The sequence below is a fragment of the Ambystoma mexicanum genome, chromosome 9 (assembly GCF_040938575.1).
Source record: "Ambystoma mexicanum isolate Mex_15411 chromosome 9, UKY_AmexF1_1, whole genome shotgun sequence".
Lineage (NCBI taxonomy): Eukaryota > Metazoa > Chordata > Amphibia > Caudata > Ambystomatidae > Ambystoma > Ambystoma mexicanum.
Genome location: NC_090931.1, coordinates 1,432,377,490 through 1,432,400,664, shown reverse-complemented (window position 1 = coordinate 1,432,400,664; position 23,175 = coordinate 1,432,377,490). Strand labels below are relative to the sequence as shown.

Genomic DNA, 23,175 nt, shown 5'->3' with positions numbered 1-23,175 from the left:
AGCATCGGTTCAAGGAGGTTCCCTGATATACCACACATTCTGTCTTCAGCCATTGTGTATACATTGTGTGATACTGAGTTTAGTTCTTTACTTGTGGGAAGTGTTTTGGGAGCATCCCTGTCCCAACACCTTTTGGCAGATCTTTTTCATCCAGGTCATGACCCTAGTAAAAGTACCCACACAGCCTGTGATTGTGAAACTTTGTACTGAACCAAGGTAAGAACACATGCAAAGGTGGCATGACATATTACACTGAAAACCGAAGTTGATGTGCTCTTTGGGTTAAATACTGGTTATGGTAGAAAGCAGCTTAAATAGGGAAGGTCATGTCATGTTTTCAAGAGACTTGATTTGCAATTTGAGAACTTGGCATGGGGAAGAGACAAGAAAAGATGATTTTCAAGAGGTGCGGTAGCCACCCACTGCTCGCTGTATTCCATGTCCTACAGAACAGTGGTTGAGGTTCATAGAGGGGAAATGATGTTGGGAACAAAAGAATTAACTCGAGTATGTTCGACCCGGTCTGAAACATATATCGATAGTGCAAATGTTTTAAGGATACCAGAATCTAAATTCTCCAGAATGATTATTGAGTCGCCCATCACAGTGCTAGTTCCATAATAGTTCCATTGTGATCTGGCACCTTCACACATTTTGGTCCCCATTGTTTTCATTGTTGCACTTTTTTAAAGTCGCAGTTCAATATTTTAACAAAGGTTGCGTAGGCTGTGTCAGGCCACAACAGCATATTCTCAGTCATTAGAAGCCTTTGGCCACCTGATTGCCCTGTCATTAAAGGGTTCTGGCAGGTGATGGCCGGCTGTTGCCCAATCACTGAGTAGCCCTGTGTTTTGTATGTTACCATCACTTTGCACTTCCATTCTTAATACATACACGTATAACAATTGTTGCAATTATATGTATAGAGTTGGTGTGGGTTTGTACATAGTTACTTAGAGTTTAGACAGTAGTAGCATTCCATTATGGAATGAGAATCTAATGGCAAGTTAAAAGAATGTTAGCTTTTAAAAAGACTGTGAGACTGTTTGCCCTGCTGAAGAGGTTGGGGTTGCTGTAATGAGAAGATTTAAAGATCTGTTTGCACAGTCTTACTGGCTTTGAGTGGTCTGTTAACTTTACTCTGGCGACGCCCACACGTATCAGCTGGGAAGGAAGCAGCGGCACTTGACCCTGGCTGCACCGAGCACCTGCTCCTGACTGCAGTGTTCCAGAGACTGAGGGATGCGTCAGCCCCATCCCAGTGCTAGGTTCCTGGTTGCTGCAGCACCACTGGTGGGTGCTAATTGAGCATGTGTGTGCTGTTTCCAATGCTATGTGCGGTCTGTGTTGATCCCAAACAACGTCTCGTGGGTACTCGTGGCTGCCATTTTGGGGTCAGCTGGCTACTGGGACATGTGTGCAAGGCAGTGCGATCTGCCATTGTGAGGTTCCGCTGAATATCGTGAGATCGTAGCCACCATTTTGAAGTCAGGCAGCCGTTGGGACAGGACTGGAGGACCAATACAGTCTGCCAGTTTGAGTTCAGGCAACTTAAAAAACGGTTGGAAACAAGCTTGCAAAGAGGGAAAACACACAAAGAAGCCCACAAACAGTCTTCGTTGAGACAGAAAACCTAGCTCTGAAAATTGTGTTACTTACAACTCAACGTGTGCAGTCCTGGCTTGTTCCAAAACACTATATTGAGGAGTGTATCGAGGATATCACTGGTCCGTATCATAAGCACTGGGCAGAATGAATATTCCAGGCCAAACTTTGTTCCTAGTCCATCAAGGTGAACCCCCAGTGAAATGGCCAGACTGGAAAGAGGAATTTATGCATTACCTGCATGGGGTATATGAAGGTAAATTTGAGTCTGATCGAAAAGATTCCCTCCTTTATCATTGTTTAGGCCAGGAAGGTCAATCAGTATTCAAGAAGTTGCCAGAGTTGTAGGCACATGAGGCAGGAGGTCTGTCTGCCTTTGAATCAGAGCCTTATGAAACTGTGCAGACACTACATTATTAAAGAAAACAAGTTCTTGGCCAGGCATCATTTCACCCACAGGGATCAACAAAGTGGTGAATCAATTGAGGACTTTGTTACGATTCTAAGTGATTTGGCTATCAAGAGTGACTGCAGGGACGAACATATTAGGGACTATCTGATGATAAGGTGTGCCGGCCAGAAGATTAGGGAAACAATGTGGAGAGAGGGAGCCAGTGGTACGGATTTCTCCTTGAACAGGGCAGTTGAAATAGCCAAAATGGTAGAACAAACGGAAAAGTGCATTAAGGCACTGGATACTGAGTCTGAAAAAATGTCTTCAGCGAATGCAACTGTTGTCGGGCAGGTGAAAGCGTGGAAGCAGCCGAATTACAAGGAAGAAGGAAAGCAGATGGGAAAAAAGAAAATGAAGGTCAAGAAAAAGCCAGAGGCGAAATAGTTTGTTAAAAGATGCTACAGATGTGGGAACCCTGATCATCTAGCCAGTGATAAACAGTGTTTCGAGCACCAAGTGATATGCAGGGACTATGGCAGGAAGGGTCATATGTCTTGCTGCTTCAAGCACTGGAATAAACCAGGAAGTGTAAAAGTGGTCCAGGATGGTGTGCTGACATGGCAGAATGATAGGAGTGATAGGGAAGAAGTCTGTGTAGTGAATACAGTTGACACTTTGCCCAAACGTGTCAAGCCACATGCTGAGATAATGGTGAATGCCGTACCTGTTAAATTATTAATTGACAGTGGAGCAGATTATACACTAGTGAACTTGGAAACTTGGAGAGAGAAGTTCAAGTCTTGTGATTTGCAGGAGGCCACTGTGTGTGCGCATGCCTATAGGGGGATGTCCCCATCAATATTATGGGAGAATTGTGGGCCCAATTTAGTTATCATGGGAGTAAAGCCCAAGGCATGGTGAAGTTGACTTCAAGAGGGGGAAATCTACTTTGCTGGGATGCTCAAGCTGATCTTGGTTTGAGGCTTGACCCTGATCACCCCTCACAAGTGTTAGTTGTGCAAAAGGCCGTGGGAAGGATGGAACTTGTCGAGTCAAAGGAATCTGTTGAGGGGTTGGATGTGTTAAGGGGGGTTCCCAATGTATTTGCTGAAAAATTTGATGTTTCAGAGGGTTTGTCCATTTGATTAGAGTAAAGCCAGGGGCGTGCTGGTGAGGTCAAGAGCACGCACCATATCAATGGCTTTACGGGAGGATGTAGAAAATGAGTTGGGGCGCATGTTGAGTGAGGGGATAATTGAGGAGACAGATGCTGCTGAATGGATAAGTCCAGTGGTGGCAGTACGAAAGCCAAACGGCTCCTTGAGACTCTGCATTGACCTCAGGGGTCCAAATAGAAGTGTATTGCCTGACAGATTCCCCCTCCCCAAAATTGATGACTTGCTGGTGAAGGTTGGTGGGGCTGCTATATTTTCTACCCACCATTTAAAGGCAGCTTATCATCAAGTAATACAGCATCCCAATTCCTTAGACCTGATCGCTTTTATAACCCCATTTGGATTGCATCGTTGTAAGAGGATGCCATTTAGTTTGGTGTCTGCAACTAGTGTGTTTCAGCAGGTTATGAGCAAGCTACTGAAGGCACTTGTAGGAACGTGTTGTTATCAGGATGACATATTGGTGTGGGGGCAAGGATGTTGAGGAGCACAATGCGCGTTTGAAGGAGGTGTTGAGTAAAATTGCAGAAGCAGGTTTAACCATATCGAAGGACAAATGTAAATTCAGACTGCAGAAAGTGTAGTATTTGGGGCATGAGTTGTCTGTGGAAGGCGTGAAACCCAAATATGCAACCCTGGGAGCAATTAAGGAGAGGAAAGCGCTGAAAGATAAAAAAAGAACTTGCATCATATCTAGGGTTGCTTGAGCTTTATGGAAAATTTGTAAAAAATCTGGCTGAGAGGACGAAGACAATGAGAACACTGGTTAAGAAAGGCATGAGGTTTGGGGGGCGCTAGAGAGCCTGCAGCCAAGATGGCCAATTTTGCCTGAACTCTGTGCAAGATTGTCCAAAGGGGAGGCCAGGCCTGTACCCATCGGGGGAACGAGTGAATACAATGATGGGGCACACTCGTAAAGGTGCCGTCTATCGTATGCTAGAACTTTGGACCCTATGGTGGCTGGTACATGCCTGAAAGACGACGAGGAGGCTATGCAGTGCAGCACCACTGGAGAAGCCTGTGCCAGTGCATTGAGAGGTGTGCACGCCACACCACCCAGTGAACACAGTGCGGCCCATGAACGGGCTCTGCGTCTGCCGGAGCATCCGGGACTCGGCTATACTGTGCAGCGTGGGCGTGCCTCAGCGGCAGGGCCACCAGACCGAGAGTGAAGAAGTGTGAGAGGGGGCACCACGTGTCACACCAAACACCGCCGGAAGGTAAACACCTAAGTGAAACAACCCACCGAGGTCTATGCCCCCGTGAGGGTTGAGGCAGGGGTGATGAAGAGAGGATGGGCCATTTACCCTGAGCGGAGCAGGACGCCTGTTGCACCAGTAAGACAGTGTGATACACTGCCTTTCCACCCACAGCTGTGCCAGCCTCGCTCGGGTTGGCCGCTCCACGCATCAAGCCAGCGATAATTACTGTCGACCAACTCTGCAATCACGGCAGACATTCTCCCAGCAAAATTCTGGCGGCTGCGCCTGGGAGCCACAATTAATCCAGTCTCACTTTATGTAAAGCAGGGAGCCACTGACGCCGGCACACTCAGGGTTTTGCTCTGCCCATGCAACGCCTGTACCCTATGCAGGGGACCAACAGCATAGTGCCCGGCTTCAACTCACAGCTGGTTGGGGTCAGCAGTGTGGGTGGGCGAGGGTACATTGGTCGCTATGGGGTGATTGAGAGTGTGGGGTATGGGGGAAGAATGAGGGTAAGTTGGGGGTTGTTATCTCAAAACGATTCACGTCTCTTGTGTACAGGTTATAGTGGTAGCTAGGGACAGGAGTACATGAAGGCAGGGCTGACCCATCCGCAACAATTCTGGGCCTATGGCTAGCTGCAGGGTTATAAGCTGGAACGTGCACAGGCGTAACAACCCGCGCAAGACCCGCAAGGTGATCCAGTATTGTGAAAGACAGGGAGGTGGCCCTCTTGCAAGAAACTCGCCTAGTCGGGAAAGGAAATGAGGGAGTCACCAGGTTCTGGGGGATTGCAACTACTACACCTCCTACTCCACATACTCGGCTGGAGCCATTATACTTAAGTCACTTCAGTTTCGCACTACGGAAACTGTGATTGAGCTGGCGGGAAGGTTTGTGATTGTTTCGGGTTGCTGCGGATCCACATTGGTGACGTTTTTTTAACATTAATGGCACTAATGTGGATGCCCCCCTTTTTTTAGTATTTGCTGTCCACTTGCTACAAATACTAACATACCAACATCATATGGGCGGGGACCTCAATATCGCTCAGGACCCACAGAGAGATAGATCAGCTGGGAGTACTCGTCCGTGGACTAGAGCAGCGGAAACAGTGCAGAGGTGTATGGCAGAGTTGGAGTTGGGAGATGTGTGGTGATTACTCCAGCCGGAGGGCAGGGAATACACTTTCCACTCAACTGTCCACAACACCTCCTCATGTATATATTACATCCCAGCGAGCCTGCCTCTTATACGCAGAACAATCGATTGTATCCTTCTCCTCAGAACACTATCCAACCACTCGCCTGTCCTCTGGTCACTGGACCTGGGCGGCAAAGTGGTCCCCGGCCCTTCTGGAGATTCAAACCCACAGCCCTATCGGGCATAATATTCAAAAGTGAAGTGCATAGCCTAGTCAAGTTATACTTCCAGGATAACTTGGGTACGGTATCTACGATGAGCTCAACGTTGTCACTACCCTCCCCCAAAACCCTCTCTGGCAAACCCATTGGCCAGGTGGAGTCAGGACTCGGGAATCTAGAGCCAGGCATCCTCTTCAAAAGCCCTCATGGAACCAGTCCTGGTGCCTATGGCGCCAGGCTCATACACCATGAAAAACAATGTGCTTGGGAACTACTTTATTGTACTGTCAGCCAACATGGAGGCATCCACATAGCTTGGTTCCTAGGAACCAAGCTATGCAGTCTAGTGTTTTGGGTGTGGTAGCCTAGGGACTATTTTACCTGGACTATTTTGTTGGGGCTATTTAAACCACGCCCGAGCAAGACAACACGCTTCGCGTTACTTTGCAGCTTGCAGCATGACGCTCACTGTGTCCAGCTATCCCCTCGAACCTCGGAGAAGCAGAACCTGCAAGGAGACAAAAGGAACATCATTAGCAGCAGCATCTTACCTGCAGTCTTCATCTTTAACCACTCACAGCTACTGAGAACAGCTTTCTCGAATCTGCACGCCACCCGGACAGTACGACCTGAAAGAGGAAGATAGAGGCAACATTAAAGAAAGCTATAGAGACATTTGTAAATTACGAACTGCTCAAAAGGCTTACCTGGCTGGTCGCCTCACGGCTGGCACCACTCCGGACATTCCACCCGCGCTGAAGAACACCGCGACCTACAAGAAAGGAAGACACAGGTTACCAAAGGCAAGACTTTGCAGTGCTGCGCATAGCGCTTACTTACAGCATCATAGCGTTCTTAATGCACCATCATTTACCAGCGGGGCTCAACCAAGCCCGTTCGCCGCACTGAAGCTCTGCATACCTAAGGGAGAAAAAAGAGACATTTTAAACAAAGAAAGGCATGAAGGATAGCAACAAAACAAAAGAACAGCAATAAGACCTACCTGAACAATATCAAACGGGCCGGCGTCAGTGAAGTAACTGGACCGCACACGCCCATGAAAAACAACGCGACCCTGCAAAGAAGGCAGGATGGAGAGCACGCCTAATTCTACCACAAGGTGAGGAGAGGGCCCTAGAGGGGCTGAAATCATACGGGGGTGGAGGGAGGATACTTACCCCGGTCGGTCAGTCTTGAACACAGTCATCCTGTATTTTCAGGCATAACCTTCCCCGCAGACCACATCTGGGCAAAGCTGATAAGCACACCAGCGAGTAACCCGGCTGGGTGGCGTCCCTGTGGATACCAGGTGAGCGTAACACGTGGGAGGGATTTAAGGTGGTGCTGCGGGGAGGATGTCTGTCTTTGGAACTGGGAATGTTGAAGACGATACGTAGGCAATTATCCGTAACAGAGCAAGAAATCAAGTGCTACGAGAACAGGGCTGAGGATAGGGAGGATACTGACTCCAGGGCCGGCCTTAGGGATGCACTGGATCGCTTCAATAATCTATCAGACTGCGAGGTGATATAACTGGCGCGTCCGGCAATAGCTCGCCGCTTTAGGGAAGAGGGGAGACCGGGTAGGCTGCTAGCAGCAATGCTTAGCTGCGAAAAGCGAGCCACGGATATTGCAGCCATGAGAAATGAGGTCAGTGATGTGGTTGTAAAGCCGGCCGCCATGCTAGACATCTTCCGCCAATATTACAAGCTCCTATACACATCTAGGGGGTTGGAACCGGCAGAAGAGCTGGCACAATATGTGAGCGAGGCATCCTTGCCTACACTGCAACAGGAGGCAATTGAAGCACTAGCTGAGCCCATTACACATAGCGTTATTCTGCTTGCTATACATGCCCTTCCCTCAGCTAAGGCGCCTGGCACAGATGGAATTACAGCTGAGTGCTATAAAGAGCTTGGCCCAGAGGTGGCCCAACACCTGCTGTCAGTGTGGGTGGAGGCGATGAGGATGGGTGAACTCCCTCCAACCATGCTAGAGGCTGTGATTACTCTGATACTCAAGCCTGAGAAGGACCACCTGTAATGTTGTTCGTATCGCCCCATCTTTCTGCTGAACCTAGATATAAAAATCTTTGCTACAGTGCTGGCAGACCGACTGCTCCCGTACCTTTCAACCATAGTCCATGCGGATCAGTAGGGCTTCATCCCTAGAAGATCGACCTCATTGAATCTTTGCAGGCTCTTCACAATCCTGGCTCAGATAGACCCCAAAGTGCAGGCAATTGCGGCGCTGCTAGATATGGAAAAAATGTTGGACTCCGTCGAGTGGAGCTACCTATTTGAGGTACTGCGACAGGTGGACATGCCGGGGTATTATCTATCAGCAGTGCGCCTACTGTATGCTGGCGCAAATGCGCAAATTGGACTAGATGGCAAGTGGTCCATGGCCATTGCCCTGGGTCGCGGAACCAGACAGGGCTGCCCGCTGTCACCATTGCTCTTCACGATTGCGATAGAACCAATGGCGGCTTGGCTACGTAAATTACACCTGGCAAGGGGCTGGCATTGGGTGGCACTAGGAAATTGATGTCGCTGTATGTGGCTGATGCTGTCCTATACCTTAAAGAACCTGTGATCAACCTGCGGCCGAGGAGATAGCAGAGTTTGGCCGGGCCTGTGGTCTTAGAATAAATTGGACCAAATCAATCTTGTTTTCAATGAACAAGGCCATGGTCAAACCCTCTGATATTGAGGGTTATAGATGGGAACAAAAGTCAGTTACGTACCTAGGGGTGCGGGTGAGGTGCGATGCCCGGACATTACTGGAGGACAATCACATTAAGTATTTGAATGTTCTGAGATCCAGGGTGGAGGGGTGGTGTAAACTCCCACTCTCGCTGCTGGGTCGGATAACAATCCCCAAAATGATGGTGGTCCCCAGACTTCTCTACATTTTTCAAACCATCCCTGTGTGGCCAGGAGTTAGTTACTTCGCTGAGCTGAGGGCCCAGTTGGTTAGGTTGGCATGGCACCCGCAGGCTCCACAAGTCAGCTGGGACACCCTGGTCCTCCGTTGGGAGTGCAGTGGTGTTGGTGTGCCAGACATAGATTTGTAATTCTTCTCTGCACAACGATACTTTGCATCATACTGGATGCTGGAGGCCCCATACTACCCCCATGTATGCATTGAAAGATGCTTGGTGCACCCTCTTACACTTCAGGGGGTCCTGGTATCGAGGAAGGTTGCAGATAAATGTAAATTCAACCCAGTGGCGTGCATGGTTCATGCATGTAACAGCGTCCTGAAGCGGCTTCGGGTCGATATCCCGTTTGACCCGGGCTTTCAAATATGGAACGTAGAGTGCCTCCCACTGACATGTGTCGAAGCTGTGATACAGGAGTGGAGGGGAGTGGGGATTGAATGCATGACTGACTTATACCCTGGTGGAACATTTGTATCACAGGAGCAATTCTCTGCAAAGATGGGAGAGGGGGTTCCAACGCAGACTGCAGTACTTCAGAATCCGGGCGGCATTTAGAGAATGGTCCCTGTCGTTCTCTAACATCATGCTGACACGCCCACTGCTGCAATACCTATTGGGCTCCCGGCCGCGAGGCCGGTGGTCTCTACACTGTCCAACACGACACACGCCGGAAATCCTGAAGTGCAGACATCGATGGGAGGAGGATGCAGGAGCCCCCTTCACAGATAAAAAATGGGCAATGCTCTGTGAGCGCATGGACGGTGGGACATTTAATACACGTTTGCAACTGATTCAGTTCAAAACCCTACACAGAGCGTATCTAGCCCCAGCCCGCCTCCATTTGTTTGACTGCACCAGGGTGGGCAGCTGCCTGAGATTTAACAACAAATCAGCTGACTTTATTCATATGTTGTGGATGTGCCCCAAACGGCAGGATTTCTGGGAAGGGGTGGTGGAAGCAGTCTCCACTATGCTAGGGAGGGCAGTACCCTGTGAATTGCTGTGCTGTATGTTTGGCTGGTCAGCTGGGATTCCTAAACAAAACTGGAAACTGCTTACAACATGTATGATAGTTGCAAGGAGATGTATTTGAATGAGATGGAATGGCATAACCCCCCTGGGATACAGACTTGGATTAGGAACTTGGCATAGTGATGCCAATAAAGAATATGGGATTTTGTGTGGCCAGCAGACTAGGCCCAAGAACATCTGGGCCCCCTTTGTGTCCTTCTTATTGACTCAATGCCCAGAGTCCCAAGTGGGTGAGACAATGTCTGCACCATAAGCTAAGGACCAGCACCCAAGCATGACTAAAACATTAATCAATATGTAAAGTACGGCCTATCAATAAGACCGGCCGTGCATGTTGCACAATGTCAGGAGAACCCTGCTGCTTATTTGTTGACAACCTACCTGTATTAGGCCTCTGTTATTGTGCCTCAGTTAGACGATGCAATGTTACATTTCTTGAGACGTGACTCAATCAATGAAAGAACGTTTTTCTTTTAAAGAAAGGCGTGAAGTTTCATTGGTGTCAAAAATGTGCTGTGAGTTTGAGAACATTGTAGATTGTTTAGTTAGTGCACCCATTTTAAAGGGGTTCAAAGATGACTGGGAGGTACAGTTGTACACGGATGCAAGTGAGAGTGGGCTTGGGTGCATTGATGCAGAGGAGAGGGGATGAGCTGCACACAGTGGCTTTTGCATCACTCGTTGAAGGAAGCGGAGAAGAGGTATTGAGTTGTCGAGTGGGAAGCTTTAGCACGTTTGTGGGGAATTGAAAAATGTTGACAATTTGTTTGGGATGGAGGTTTGTGGTGGAGACGGATCACAAGCCTTTGATGGGCATTTTTCACTGGAAGGGATTGAATGGAATTTCCAGGAGGATTGTCAGATGTATATCCTCCATGCAAGGTTTGGATATGAAAGTTAGGCATGTCAAAGGAGAACTAGATGTCATAGCTGATGCTTTGTCGCGCAATCCTATAGAGGAGGATAGCGCCGCGAGATATGAGGAGGAAGGTGAGGTGTTTGTCAACTGCAAAGTTGCCAAAGAAGATGAGTGGAGAGAGCAATGTGAGAAGAATTTGTCCTATAGGATGGTGGCAAAACATGTCCAGGAAGGGTGGCCAAGAGATGAAATTGATGAAGAATTGAGGTGCTACAAGAAGGTGAGGCAAGAATTTAGCATGGAAAAGGGATTATTAGCTTGAGGTGAGCGAATGGTTGTGCCGGAGGGCATGAGAGAAGGGTGGTGTTAAGGATTGCCCATGAGGGGCATTTTGGCATTAGCAAGACGAAGGGACTCATGCGCCAATATTTCTGGTTGCCAGGGATGGACGTGGACATTGAGGTGTTTCTAAAGGAATGCAAGGTCTGCAAAGACAGTGTACTAAACACCAGAGTGCCGCCCATGAAAATTGTGGAGCCTCCAAAGTTCCGTCTGGGATGTGGGGGCCATGGACATTTTGGGTCCCATATCTGTAAGGGGGGTGTAAAGTGCGTATGTAATAGTTTTGGTGGATCTGTTATCGAAGTGGCCGGAGGTGTGCATAGTGAGGGATGTTAGTTCTTGTAGGATTGTAAAGTTCTTGGAGTCGGTATTCTGGAGGAAGGGATTCCCCAGGCAAATAGTGTCAGAGAATGGTCCTGAGTTTGTGGGGAGAGAGATGGAGGATTATTTGGAGAATAAGGGTATAAGACATTTAACAACTGCATTGTACAACCCTAAGGGTAATGCCACTGTGGAGAGGTCTAGCCGATCGCTGATGGATGCAATTAGGATTGCCATTGGATCTGGCGGAGATTGGGAACGGGCGGTGATGGTGCGCGTGATGCAGTATAGGATTTCTCCACACCAGGTAACGGGTGTTTCCCCATTTGAGGCATTAAGGAAGAGAGTACCTAATTTGCGATTGCATCCGGGGTGGAAGAAGAAATTTGTGGGTGTTCAGGAATAAGTACAGGTGGGGGCTCTGCAGTTCAGGGTACTGAATGCTCAAAAGAGGGCGAAAGAGTGGTATGATGAGAGGCATTGTGTCTTAGAGGAGAGTACCAACGTGAAATGTACAAAAGGTCGGAGAATGGACAAAGGTCTCACAAAATATTCAAATTCATTGAAAGTAGTGAAGGATTAAGGGAACACTGTGATGTTGAGCAATGGAGAGAAATGGAGTAAAGAGAGAGTAGCAATTGCTAGGCAATAAGTCAAAAGTTCAATGCCCTGAAAGGGAATTCTTAATGCATTCATGTATAACAATTGTTGCAATTATATGTATATAGTTGGTGTGGGTTTGTACTTAGTTAATTAGAGTTTAAGCAGTAGTAGAATTCCAGTATGGAATGTGAATCTAATGGCAGGGAAACATTATATTACCCTTCAAAAAGACTGTGAAACTGTTTGCTCTGCTGAGCAGGTTGGGGCTGCTGTAATGAGAAGATTAAAAGATCTGTTTGCACAGTCTTACCGGCTTTGAGTGGTTCGTTGACCTTACACCCTGCCGGTCATGAACAAGTATTCTGCCCCCTAACTGCGTAACCTTGCCATGACACAGCATCTCCAAATGCAACCACAGTGTTGCATTGAAAGATTCTACAACATATTGTCACAAAACCGCTCAGTGTAAATGTTAAATAGCACAGCCTATGAGATAGTTTTGAGGGTTATGTCACCTGCTGCAGAGATCTACACCTAAGCAGAGCTCACAGGATTTCATGCCAGGCGTTTCAATCAGGCTTGTACCCATCTTAGGTCAGTAACCAATGAATAGGGTGATACAAACACTTCTTTAAGACCCAAGGCACAATTCAGTTTGTGTGGTGTGTGATATAAATCATCGATTTCCACTTCTTGTATCCTGTTCCATTGGACAGGATGGCAAGTGGATAACTCGTATGCAATATGCTAGCTTTGGGAACAGGGCGATGCCATGCGACATGGGTCAGATGCCCCGGTTGGGTCCACGTAGGCCTTCATCCTCCTGGGTGGGTACATTGAGTGCCTGGGGTAGGTAATAATGGTGACACTAATTATTACAACACTCAGAAGCTGGAAGCATCTTGCATGAAGCCATATACAACTCCTCAAATTATTAACATTAGTATTAGGAGTTCTCATGTTTCTTTCCTTGCCTTAGTCTTCTCTTTCCCTAAAATCCTCTCTTTTTCAGCCTCAATATACGCCTCTGGCGTAACCACCTACTGTCTTCTGTTTACATGAATGCTGCTTTTTACGCCACAAATAGGAAAACATACATTCGCTATTAACACCATCAAATGGCCTGTTCATTATGCAGTAGGGCACCCATAGGACACCCATCCATCCCCTTGGCTTCTTCAGCGAGTTGCCCTATACTAGTGATAGGGCCCAGCATATCTAAAAGCTTGTCCTGGCAAGATCTCCAGGACCGGTTAATTCCTTTTTTCACGTCCCTGCCTATCTCCCCAGGAACGTAATTATTATTCTGGGGTTTTGTGGCTGAGAAACTGAGACGAGATGGCATGTGCCAAAAGGCCAGTTGGGTGAATAATAAAACATGCCTGCATTCATTTCACTTTGATGAGAGCATATACTTGCTGCAATGATTATTTCCTATGCCCCAAACTGAAGGGGGTGCGTAGAATACCACTGTACTCATGTGATGGCCCAAATGTAACGCAATACTACCCTGTGCCGCAATACTCTTGGTAACATACATGTAGGAGCAGAACTATAAAGAGAACATCTTGACTATTCTACCTAAGCACATTCTTCCTGCCCCAGACTACAATCTGTTTGCCAGTGCAGCGGATTCATAACGTACCTGGCCCGCAAAGGGCCTTTACTATCTTACAGGTCAGCAAGCCATGATATAAAAATAGCAGCAACAGCAGCAAATAAACTGTACAATGTTCACAATTAAAAAATATATACATATAGTGTTCAACCGAGAAGTGCAAAACCAGAATTGAGCAGGAGGCCATTTTAAATATTCCCAGGACTGTAGAAGTGGATTGTGTTCTGGATCTGTCCCAGTCGCAGGTGGAGTTGAAGGGTCAAAGACAAAGCCCTGGTATGGGTGCTTGCAGTCCTTGCAGATTAGGGCTTAGAAGCCTGTGTTATCTTTATATGGACGAAGAGGGACGCGGGCGGGATCTGGTTGCCATCTTTGGAGAGTAGGTGGATGTGTCGATAGCCTGCAATGGAAAAACTTTGAAATTAGCATTTTCAGCAGTGTTATGGGTTTAAACGACTGGGCATCCTGGATGGAAGAAGCACCATAATCTTTTTCATACAGTGATTTGGGTACCTTCACAGTTTGTGCGAATTTATCATTCTTTGAAACTAGCTTGAAATAGACCCCTCACAATAACTCGTCCCTCAAACTGAGCCGCATGCAGAAAACACTGGCCTCCCATCATTACCAGACTCTGGGCAGGATCCTGGTTCCAACTCGCATTCCCTCGAGATGTGGCGAAAGCCTGGACTTCAGAATCCGATCCCAGCACAAGCCTGATCATCTGGAATATCCTGAGCAATTGCCCACTGGTCAGGGTCTATGAGGCAGAGGGACCAATGAATTCTTACTGTACTGATGGTGGCTGTCCACCTTGATGTACACAGGTCAGGGATATCGCTCAGTTGGTGACAGTGCCAGGGATGGTTGAAAGTAATGGCACAAATCACTTGCATTGCAATTTTCTACAATTAAAGAATTCATAGTATGAATGATGCAAATTAAATTTTAAGAGAACCAAGATTTCTGAGGCTGGTCCCACTCTCTCTCTGTACTCGGGCACATACCTAACATCCCTCCTTTGTAGTTGGCCTTCACTCCCACTTGCTCTGTCCCTCTGGCAGCTTGCTCATGTTATCATTAGAGGCTAGTGGGAAGCTAAATGTAATACTGGCCCTTGCTGCGTCCTTGGGAATGCCATCTTGACTCACTTCTCCTCCAAGTCACACTCAGAAGTTAATCAACACATGAGTCTCTGGACCTATAAGAGGAGTATCACCCTTGATTGCAGCTCTGCAGCGCCTGCATTTTCTGCAGCTCAGCTTTCCACCCTTCACTGAAAATAGGACCAGTAAGAAATGCAAGGATGGTGGATTCTGCCAAATGAGGCACTATGAGCAAATGGGAAAATGCACACTCTTAGGAGGCCACGTGGTAAGAGGTGGACATCGAGCCATTTTCAGGAATTTTTACGGTCTGAATACAACTTGAATATTAAGATGTGTCAATGTGCTAGAAGAAATCACTTGCATTATGTATCAATTTGCCCTATTGCACCCCACTCCACTCTGCTAGGACTCCGGATAAGTTATCTATGCAGACCTGCTATTCTTAGGTTATATGGACTCCTGTGATGAATTTTAAAGACCTTTGCCGAAGACATAACACCTTGAACCCAGTTGATAAATGTACTACCTCGGCCTTCCAGGGCAGATACACCTAGTTCCTCAAGGCATGGGCAACCACCCAAGCACTGGTTTAATGTCTGAGAGGTATATTTTACATAAAGATGTTTGACCAGTTCTAGTTTACAAATCCCTCTCCCTATAGATTCCAAAAATCTTGTTTTTCGACCTAAAACACAGAGGACCCCAAAAGAGCAGGAATACACTGGTGCCACCCACGTTAGTATATGGATCAGAGACAAAATTAGATGTATCAGATTTGCTTTCGAACTTGAAGGTGTCTTTTGGAGGCGAATGTTTTTTATTCCATAGGGCACTCCCATTCATTGAGTGCGTCTTGAGCTAGACTTGCTTTCATTACAGGCCATGGTAAGATGGAAAACCTTGGCTTTCCTTAGGAAGTGCATCTTGACACAAGCAAATTCATTGTTTCCGCTGCTAAGAGAGGCCTTGTTGGCAAGATCAGATTATGGCTTGGTTTTGTGGGAAAAGGATTGCACCAAATTATGAATGATGCTGATATTAGTCTGGATCTGTTGCTTAACAATCCTGGTGTAGCTAAAGAAAACATTTGGATTAACGATTGGATTTTTACTCAAACCCAATGTAGAAAATATAAAGCATTTTTGAATTTTAAAGCATGAACACACTTTTTAATCATCTACCAAAGTATCTAGGAAAATTTCCTAGTACAATATATAGGAATATATTGCTTGGAGTGCACCTACATTGGCTGCCCACCAATGATGTTCTTGGTATTCATGCTAAGGTCAGTAAAAGTGCCCATCGATGTAGATTTTGTAATGTATGCTCAAAACCAGAAACCTTAAGATATCTCACAATTGATTATCCAAATTTAGTTGAAATAATATTGGAATACTTTGGGAAGTTCATTAAGCACCACAATCTTTTATTGTGTGTGTTGGGAAATTGGAACTTTGCACCCCATACAACTGACTGGGGAGTGGACACGTCACCATCGTAATTTCTGTCACTTTCGCAAATGGCTACAAATATTACAATATTTATGGGAAATGGGATAAATGTTACATTTAGGTTACTTTGTGTTATTTTGTGTGGAGGTGATACATTTATAGATTTGCATGCGCGCAGAACCATAACGATGAAACATTATCACACGGAGGGCCCCTCCTCACTCAGGCAAAGCAAGCGATCAACATGTGCACGTGGAGTTTAGCTTTATGAATGGCGGTCATGACAGGAGGTCATAATAGGTATAAAAATGCGCACATAATGGTATACATGTATGGGAAGTATTTTCCGAATTTAGTAAAAGATATGAAATATATGAGGCGTGGTTGCTCTGTGTATCATGGGTCTTCATATTGTGGATTAATTAGAAGGGTGTTTTTGCAATCATGGCAAAGGCTTGCAAAGGCCCAATCAGCAGTCAGGGAACAGGTTTTGTAAGTTGGTCAACGGAGTGGCTAAGGTCAGTTTGCAGATAGCTCAAGCACTGGAGGGCGAAGGGAAGATATGATCTCTGGTAAACAGGAGAGCTCATTGTTGCAAGGGATGGGCATTTTGTGAACTCATTGGGTTGTCAAAAGGGAATCTATGTGTCCTTCTCTGGTCTTCATGTGCTTCATGTGCTTCAGTATTTTTGGGGCAGGTCCATGTGCATCATTAATAGGAATTCTATTTTTGTGTAACTAAGAGGCAAGGCTGTCACCAAATATGGAGAGGTTTTTCGGAAGGGGTGTTTTGGAAATGTAAACCTTGTAATTATACGGTTTTAGGGGAATGTGCTATAATGTATGTGCCCAATGAACTGTGAGGGTTTTAGATTTCTCTGTACAGGGCAGCCAATCATGTTTGGTGGATGCCTTTGTAACGGTATCTCGGGGAGTGTATTAACTGTTGCAAACTGGATATAATGTGGGTTCTTTGTGTGGTCCACGGAGACCACAGGGTTAGTGTGACTGTTAGATGTCATCTAAGCCCCCTCCCGGGCTGTCTGCACAATAAACTTGCTTTATGGACAAAAGGCGCACTTACTAATTCTAGAGGTGGGCCTAATTTGGGTAAAGGGGCGGAGCTAAGGGTCCACACCTTCTTGTGTGACTATTTTATGGGCTGTAGGTCTTGGTGAATATGTTTTAATGAGTTTTGTATAATGAAATGATTGATGTTGAAAAATTGTTGTTTATATAATTGTGTGAAAGGTTTGATTATTCAAGCCAAATGCCTGATAAAAAAACAAATTGGTGCCTCAAATACCTGTGACATTCATGTTTCTAGGGCTTCCCCATATGCATCAGAATTCCCAAGTTCACAGATGCCTCATACGCTTCCTGTGCTTACAAGGCATAATGTCTCCCAGGTACACAATGTGCTCAATGCAACTATGGTTGCCCAGATATCGCAAGGGTGCAATATGACTCAGGTGGTCAAAGTGCCTCAGGAGCACCAAATATATTAGGTGTGACAAGTCAGTTTGCTAGACTGCCTGGAGTGTCACATGTGATGAAACCTATAGTATCTGGCAAACTGACCATGTAGCCATGCTCCTGAGCCTCTCCACCCTTCTGCTGACTAGTGTTGCATTCTATATCTACCTACAAGAATCAAACTCACTGAGCCTCTAGTAGCCTCCAGTTCACCAGGTCTCTGGCATACTGCTCACTGAGACTTTAGTTTCTCGTTCACTGTTCATCTAGTCTTCAGTTGACTGTATTAAATCTATAGCTCACTTTGCCACTAACTTCAAGATTACTGAGCTTTTGCAGACAGCTCACCGAAACTCGAGCCTCCAGCTCACTGAGCTTACGGCCTTAAGCTTGCAGAGCCTATTTCCTAGTGCCTAATGTGCCTCTAACTCACCTATCCTTTTGCCTCTAGCTCAATACACCCTACAGCTCAGTGAATCCCTAGTTTGCAGTTCAGTAAGTCTTTAGGCTAAAGTCCAATACGGCTTATGTTTTGAGCTAACTCAACTTCTAGACTCCCTAACTGCTTATTCATGAACCTCAAGCACCAAGCTCAATTACCCTCTAGTCTCCAATTCATTGCGCATACAGCCTCATGGTCACTGTTCCTCTAGCTCAGAGTGCACTCTACCACTAGTGCAGGGGTCTGCAACCTGTGGCTCAACAGATGTTTTCAACTATGACTTCCATGATCCCTCCCCATTGACTATGCTGGATAGCCAAAGAGAGCATAAGGTTGCACACCTCTGTTCTAGCTCAATACATCTTGTATTGACAGCTTACCTTCAACTCACCTCACCATCAAGGTCCAGCTTGCTGAACCTGTATGCAACAGCTGACTGAAGCTCTAGTCAACAGATCACGTTGACTCTTGCCTCCATGTTACTGAGCCTCTACAGTCCATCTCATTGAGTCCTGTTAGGCCACGATTCTGAGACGTTAGTATTCAGCCTGATGTCCTCTATTCTCCAGTTGATTGTGCATCTCTCTTCCCCGCTCATTGTATGTCTAACCTTGCCTGAATCCTATTAAGTGTCTACCCCCAAGCTCACTGAACTATTAGAATCACCCTTACTCTGACTGCAGCCTTCATCTCACTGGGCCTCTGCCTTAAAGCCCCCCTATGCCTCTTCCCTCTATCTTAGTGAGCCCCTACCATTGAGTTCACTGAGCTTCTAGCCTGCAGCTCTTTGAACTTCTAGACAAGAACTTAAAATGTTTGCACCTAATGTGCTTCGAGCTTGATGGGCCTTCAGCATTTAGTTCTCTGAGCCTAAAGCTTGCAAAGAGATTTGTTTGGCTGAAGACTAATATGATCAGTCACTTGCTTAAATCTCCCCACCCCTTATAACCAGTTAAACGTATGCCCTCTCGGCACTCACAATGGCTCTAAGCAGAGCTAAGTTTACCTACTTCATCAACCACATATCCTCCATTTGCTCCTACTCATGCAAAGTCTACCCGACAAGCCATGTTATGCTCCACAACCTCTGATCGTTTATGAGTTTACCTCCTTCATGCCTGCTAACGTCTTTGTTCTTGACTTCACATCTAAATCCTCTAGGATCTGCAACACCCTCATTGCTTTCTGCTCACCCATACTCTATTGTGCCTTTGCTTCTTCTCCCTGCCCTGAACCTCAGAGCTCCCTTTTATTTTCCTGACAGTCAACTTATCATGCACTTCTCAAACCAGTAAAGACATTGCACAAGTAACAAGCTCCTATCACGCTTCCCTCTTTAAACTCTTACTTTCCCTGCTTGCATCAAGGTACCTATATTGCCTATCCTCATGAATCCCTCTGTTGGTCGCAGCTGTTTGGCTTGTCTCACTTCTCCACCATTGGCCTAAAATTCTGGAATGCTTGATCTTCAAATGGATCACCGGTTAATAACAAAGAGACACTGTGACAGAATGCCATTTGTGAGGGCAGAATAGTCTGAGCGTTTTTGATTTTTAATATTAAATGATGCTGGTAGATCAGTCTCTGGAAGTTAGATCTGCTAATTGGATCCCATTTTCAGAATGCTCCATGCTGAAAAATATAGTGCAAGCATGTAACTCTGCAGATCCTGTCTACTGACACCCCTCAGCAGCTGCCTTGAAGCTTTGCAATATGGCAGTTAAAGAGTGGTATGTTCATTCCTGCAAACAGCCCGATGGAATCCAATGTTCCAACAGCCAGGGACTGCCTTTAACCGTGGGAAGCTCTGATCCAAATTATATCATTAACTACTCAAGGGGCTGGTGTCAGATTAAAACCTAAATATAAGCCATGTGTAGATTTGACATGGTAGTCTCAGGTAATTTACAGCTATACAGCCTCAAACCTTATGCTGTCATTTTATTGTGAACCTGGTTGCTCTGTACTCATTTCACTGACTGGGTCTTATGTATATCAGGTATGTGACTGGGTTTCACCCAAAAGAAAGCATTCAGGCCCAGAATAGGAATAGGAATTCACTCCTGATCTTTTTGGGAAGCATTGTCACCTACCCTACAGGACAGGAAATATCCCCAGGGGGGTACGCTGTGAAACTGGACCATTCCCTGCAGGTTCAAGCCAATAACTGCTAGAGGACCACATTGCATTACTGGACCATCCCGACTGTCTCAACCCATGCTATCCATTGGGAACAACCTGCGTGAAATGCCTTGACAGTGACTTGACCAATTGTAAGGCACCTAGAAGCCTGTCCCCACACTATCAAGCACCAACAACAAGCCTACAAGGTATTGGAGATGTTTTTGTCCCCTTGTCCCGCACAAAAAGACCCTAGTGGCATTTTACCAGCCCAGAACCTTTTAAGGACCTTCTTCACTGAACTTGATTTTGCTGCTGAAACTATTCCCTGTGCACCCCTATCTTCACAGTGGCCCTTTTCATTACAATGTCTGCATATTTTGCGTCTTCTCCTATGGGGTGGGTTATTGTGTTTTTTTACTAGCGTGCTTTTATTGGTAATTTAATTAAAGACTCCTTTTTTACAGAACAGTGGTTGTACATTCTTTAATTTTAGTAGAGTAGTACTATTGTGTTTTGGATGATTCCGTGTTAGCTCACATCCATCCTGAAGAGTATAAACTGCCCTCGGCCCACCTAACAACAAGTGCTGAAAGAGGTATGCCAGTTGGGCTGCACCTGTTGGACTCCCTGCTGATACAGTAGTGGTGTGGGGCTGAATAGGGGTGTATCCTCTACTTACCTCTGTACTCCTGCAGAGCACTAGTCATTTCTGTTAAGTGACCCCCCCCCCCCACCCACTTCAATCTGGATTTTGGAGTTGAGACGCCACAGAAAAAGCCCTTATACATGTTGCCACCTTTCTTATTACTCAAGCCTCTTCTCCATTGCCTGCTTCTTAGAACTCTCCTCTGTCTGTGACTCTGTAGATCGCTCCTCTCTTCTATTTTCCCCTCTCTAACCTTTGCATTCAGAACACTGCACTCACCTCGATTACCTCTGACCTCCCGGATCAAGCATTACCCATCTCCTGGAACAAAGACCTCGGAATCCATCCTTCTCCCAGTGGGGGACCTTCATGACTCTGTCTTCGCCCCTTTTCTCATTCCGCTCTACACGTATTTCCTTGAAAAAGTCCTCTTTCCTACAACCTCTTTGCAGCTAGCATAATATGTCCCTTTTTTGTTGTATTCTGTTCTATTTTATATTGAGGACATTGTGCTTCTACAAAACAGATACATGGGTGCAATCGGTGGTCAGTGCAATCCCACAAGTGGGTGCCTTGCAAAAGAACTTCAGCAATGGAAAATGAATCAGGTTAAAGAGTACTAGACAGATTATAAACCGGGAACTATACAGAGGGACAAGTAAGGACATTTTGCAGAGGAAGTCATTGTAATTTACAATCGGGGCATGGGACATGAAGTTTGCCAAGGGGGATGTGCTGGGAAAGTAGTAGGAGTTTGACGGCAGGGAGTATAGACTTCCAGAGACTACGTCCGTTTGATTCTTTTTCTATCCTAGCTTTACCCTGGTCTCCTCTTTTTCGAGGATGTCCATCTTATGGCTATCGACAACTGGATGGCACTTTGCGGTCTTATGCTCACCTCCTCCAAGATGTAAGTGGTCCGTCAGCCCTGCCCTGAATGCTGCAACCTCCTCACCATCAGCAATATCAAATCAAATTCAAATCCCTGGGTGACTCAGTCCTTCATTTTGCCCTGTAAAAAAGCATTTACTTACCAGGTTGTTCTGCTTTACTAGAACAGTGTTTTCGTGGAACCAACAGTACTTGCCTCTGCGCCGTGGGTTTGTGGCTTATTCAAGGTGCTTGCCCTCAGGGGTCCCCATGGACTCTGCTCTTTGGGTTTTGCAGGTCCCTTTGAACCACATTTACCCATTGGCGTGCATAGTGGGCAGAATCCTGCTCTGCTCATCTGCTCGTGCGACTGCTGGGTCTCGAACCCTCCACTGGAACCCTTCTTGTTTCATCACTTGTGTCCCCTGTGGTCTTTGTATCTGTGGGGAAGAAATTGCACTTTCCTGGTTTTTCTATATAACCACAGGTCAGCCTACAGACTTTGTCCTTCTTGTCCTATTGGGCACTTTCTTCATCTTTAACACTCCTACAAGTGACACTGGAAGGTACATACCTTAACTCTGGAAATATTCTAGGGTCCCCTTAGGGTCCCTAGTATTCTTCTGCAAGCCCTTGATTTTTAGTAACTATCCGCAATTTCTTTTTAAATCTGTGTATTGCAGTCTGGTCTAGGGACTTACATTGTATTACTGAATGTTGCTACTGTAGGGAAATGTATTCTGCATTTCAACTAAGACTCCACATTTCAACATAGAAAAGGTCTGAATTTCAACAAAATTTGAACTAGGGCTCCACATTTCAACTAGGGTAAAAGATTGGTCCCAGTGGTGCAAACATGTGAGACTCAGGCGTGAGACTCAGGCTGAATCTAGTAGATGTCAATATTGGCAATGCACAGAACACATGCTAGAAAAATAAAGGTTTTGAATTGTGCATTGCATAACAGGGTGTTATCACGTTGCACCACAATACCACAGTTGTGGGCTGAGTTGCACTGAAATAAAAATATGAGACTAACCTATACTAATTTACCTTATGCATCTAACATATAACATATGACCCTACTAATAATCAGTGCAAACCAGTTCATGTCTTTTATATAAACTTGGTGCAGATTGATAGATCCAGTTTGCAAGGTATTTGGGCTGTGCAAAGTAAGCTTGGAAATGCAATGAATGAAACGTGCAGAATGAAATCCATTCTGCTAAACACTAGTATTGTTTCAAAGACTTTCAGAGCAGGAAACAGGGCAATTGTAACTTTTCCATCCGATTTGGTTCTGCTCTAAGCCAGCAGATTGTTCATGTGCTTCACAACTATCTGGAGGGCTGGCTGGATGACAATGGGCGGTAACATCTCAGAGAAAGGCAGGAAAATTCTATATTTTGTGTAAGTAGGAGCTACATGGTGGGCAGTCTTAGTTCAGAGAGTTTAAAAGGCTGGCAGGAGAGTGGACTGACTCTCACTCACTCTCTCGGGTCCCTGGGCTGGCAGTTGTCTCAGAAGAGTTTGCAGTCTCGGGAGCTCTTATCCTTTGGCTGACTCTGGGAGAGGCGTGTGGCAGGAAGGCTGGC

The 23,175-nt window shown here is 46.1% G+C and overlaps 1 protein-coding gene across 1 annotated transcript in view; it reads right to left on the bottom strand.

Moving 5' to 3' along the window:
• Positions 1-13,558: 13,558 nt before the first annotated feature.
• PLCD4 (phospholipase C delta 4) overlaps positions 13,559-23,175 on the bottom strand; it is a 679,750-nt gene continuing 670,133 nt past the window's right edge. Inside the window, exon 16 of the mRNA XM_069616847.1 lies at positions 13,559-13,862. Within this exon, the coding sequence (XP_069472948.1) occupies positions 13,765-13,862 (98 nt within the window). The 3' untranslated portion in view covers positions 13,559-13,764. The remainder of the gene's footprint in view (positions 13,863-23,175) is intronic.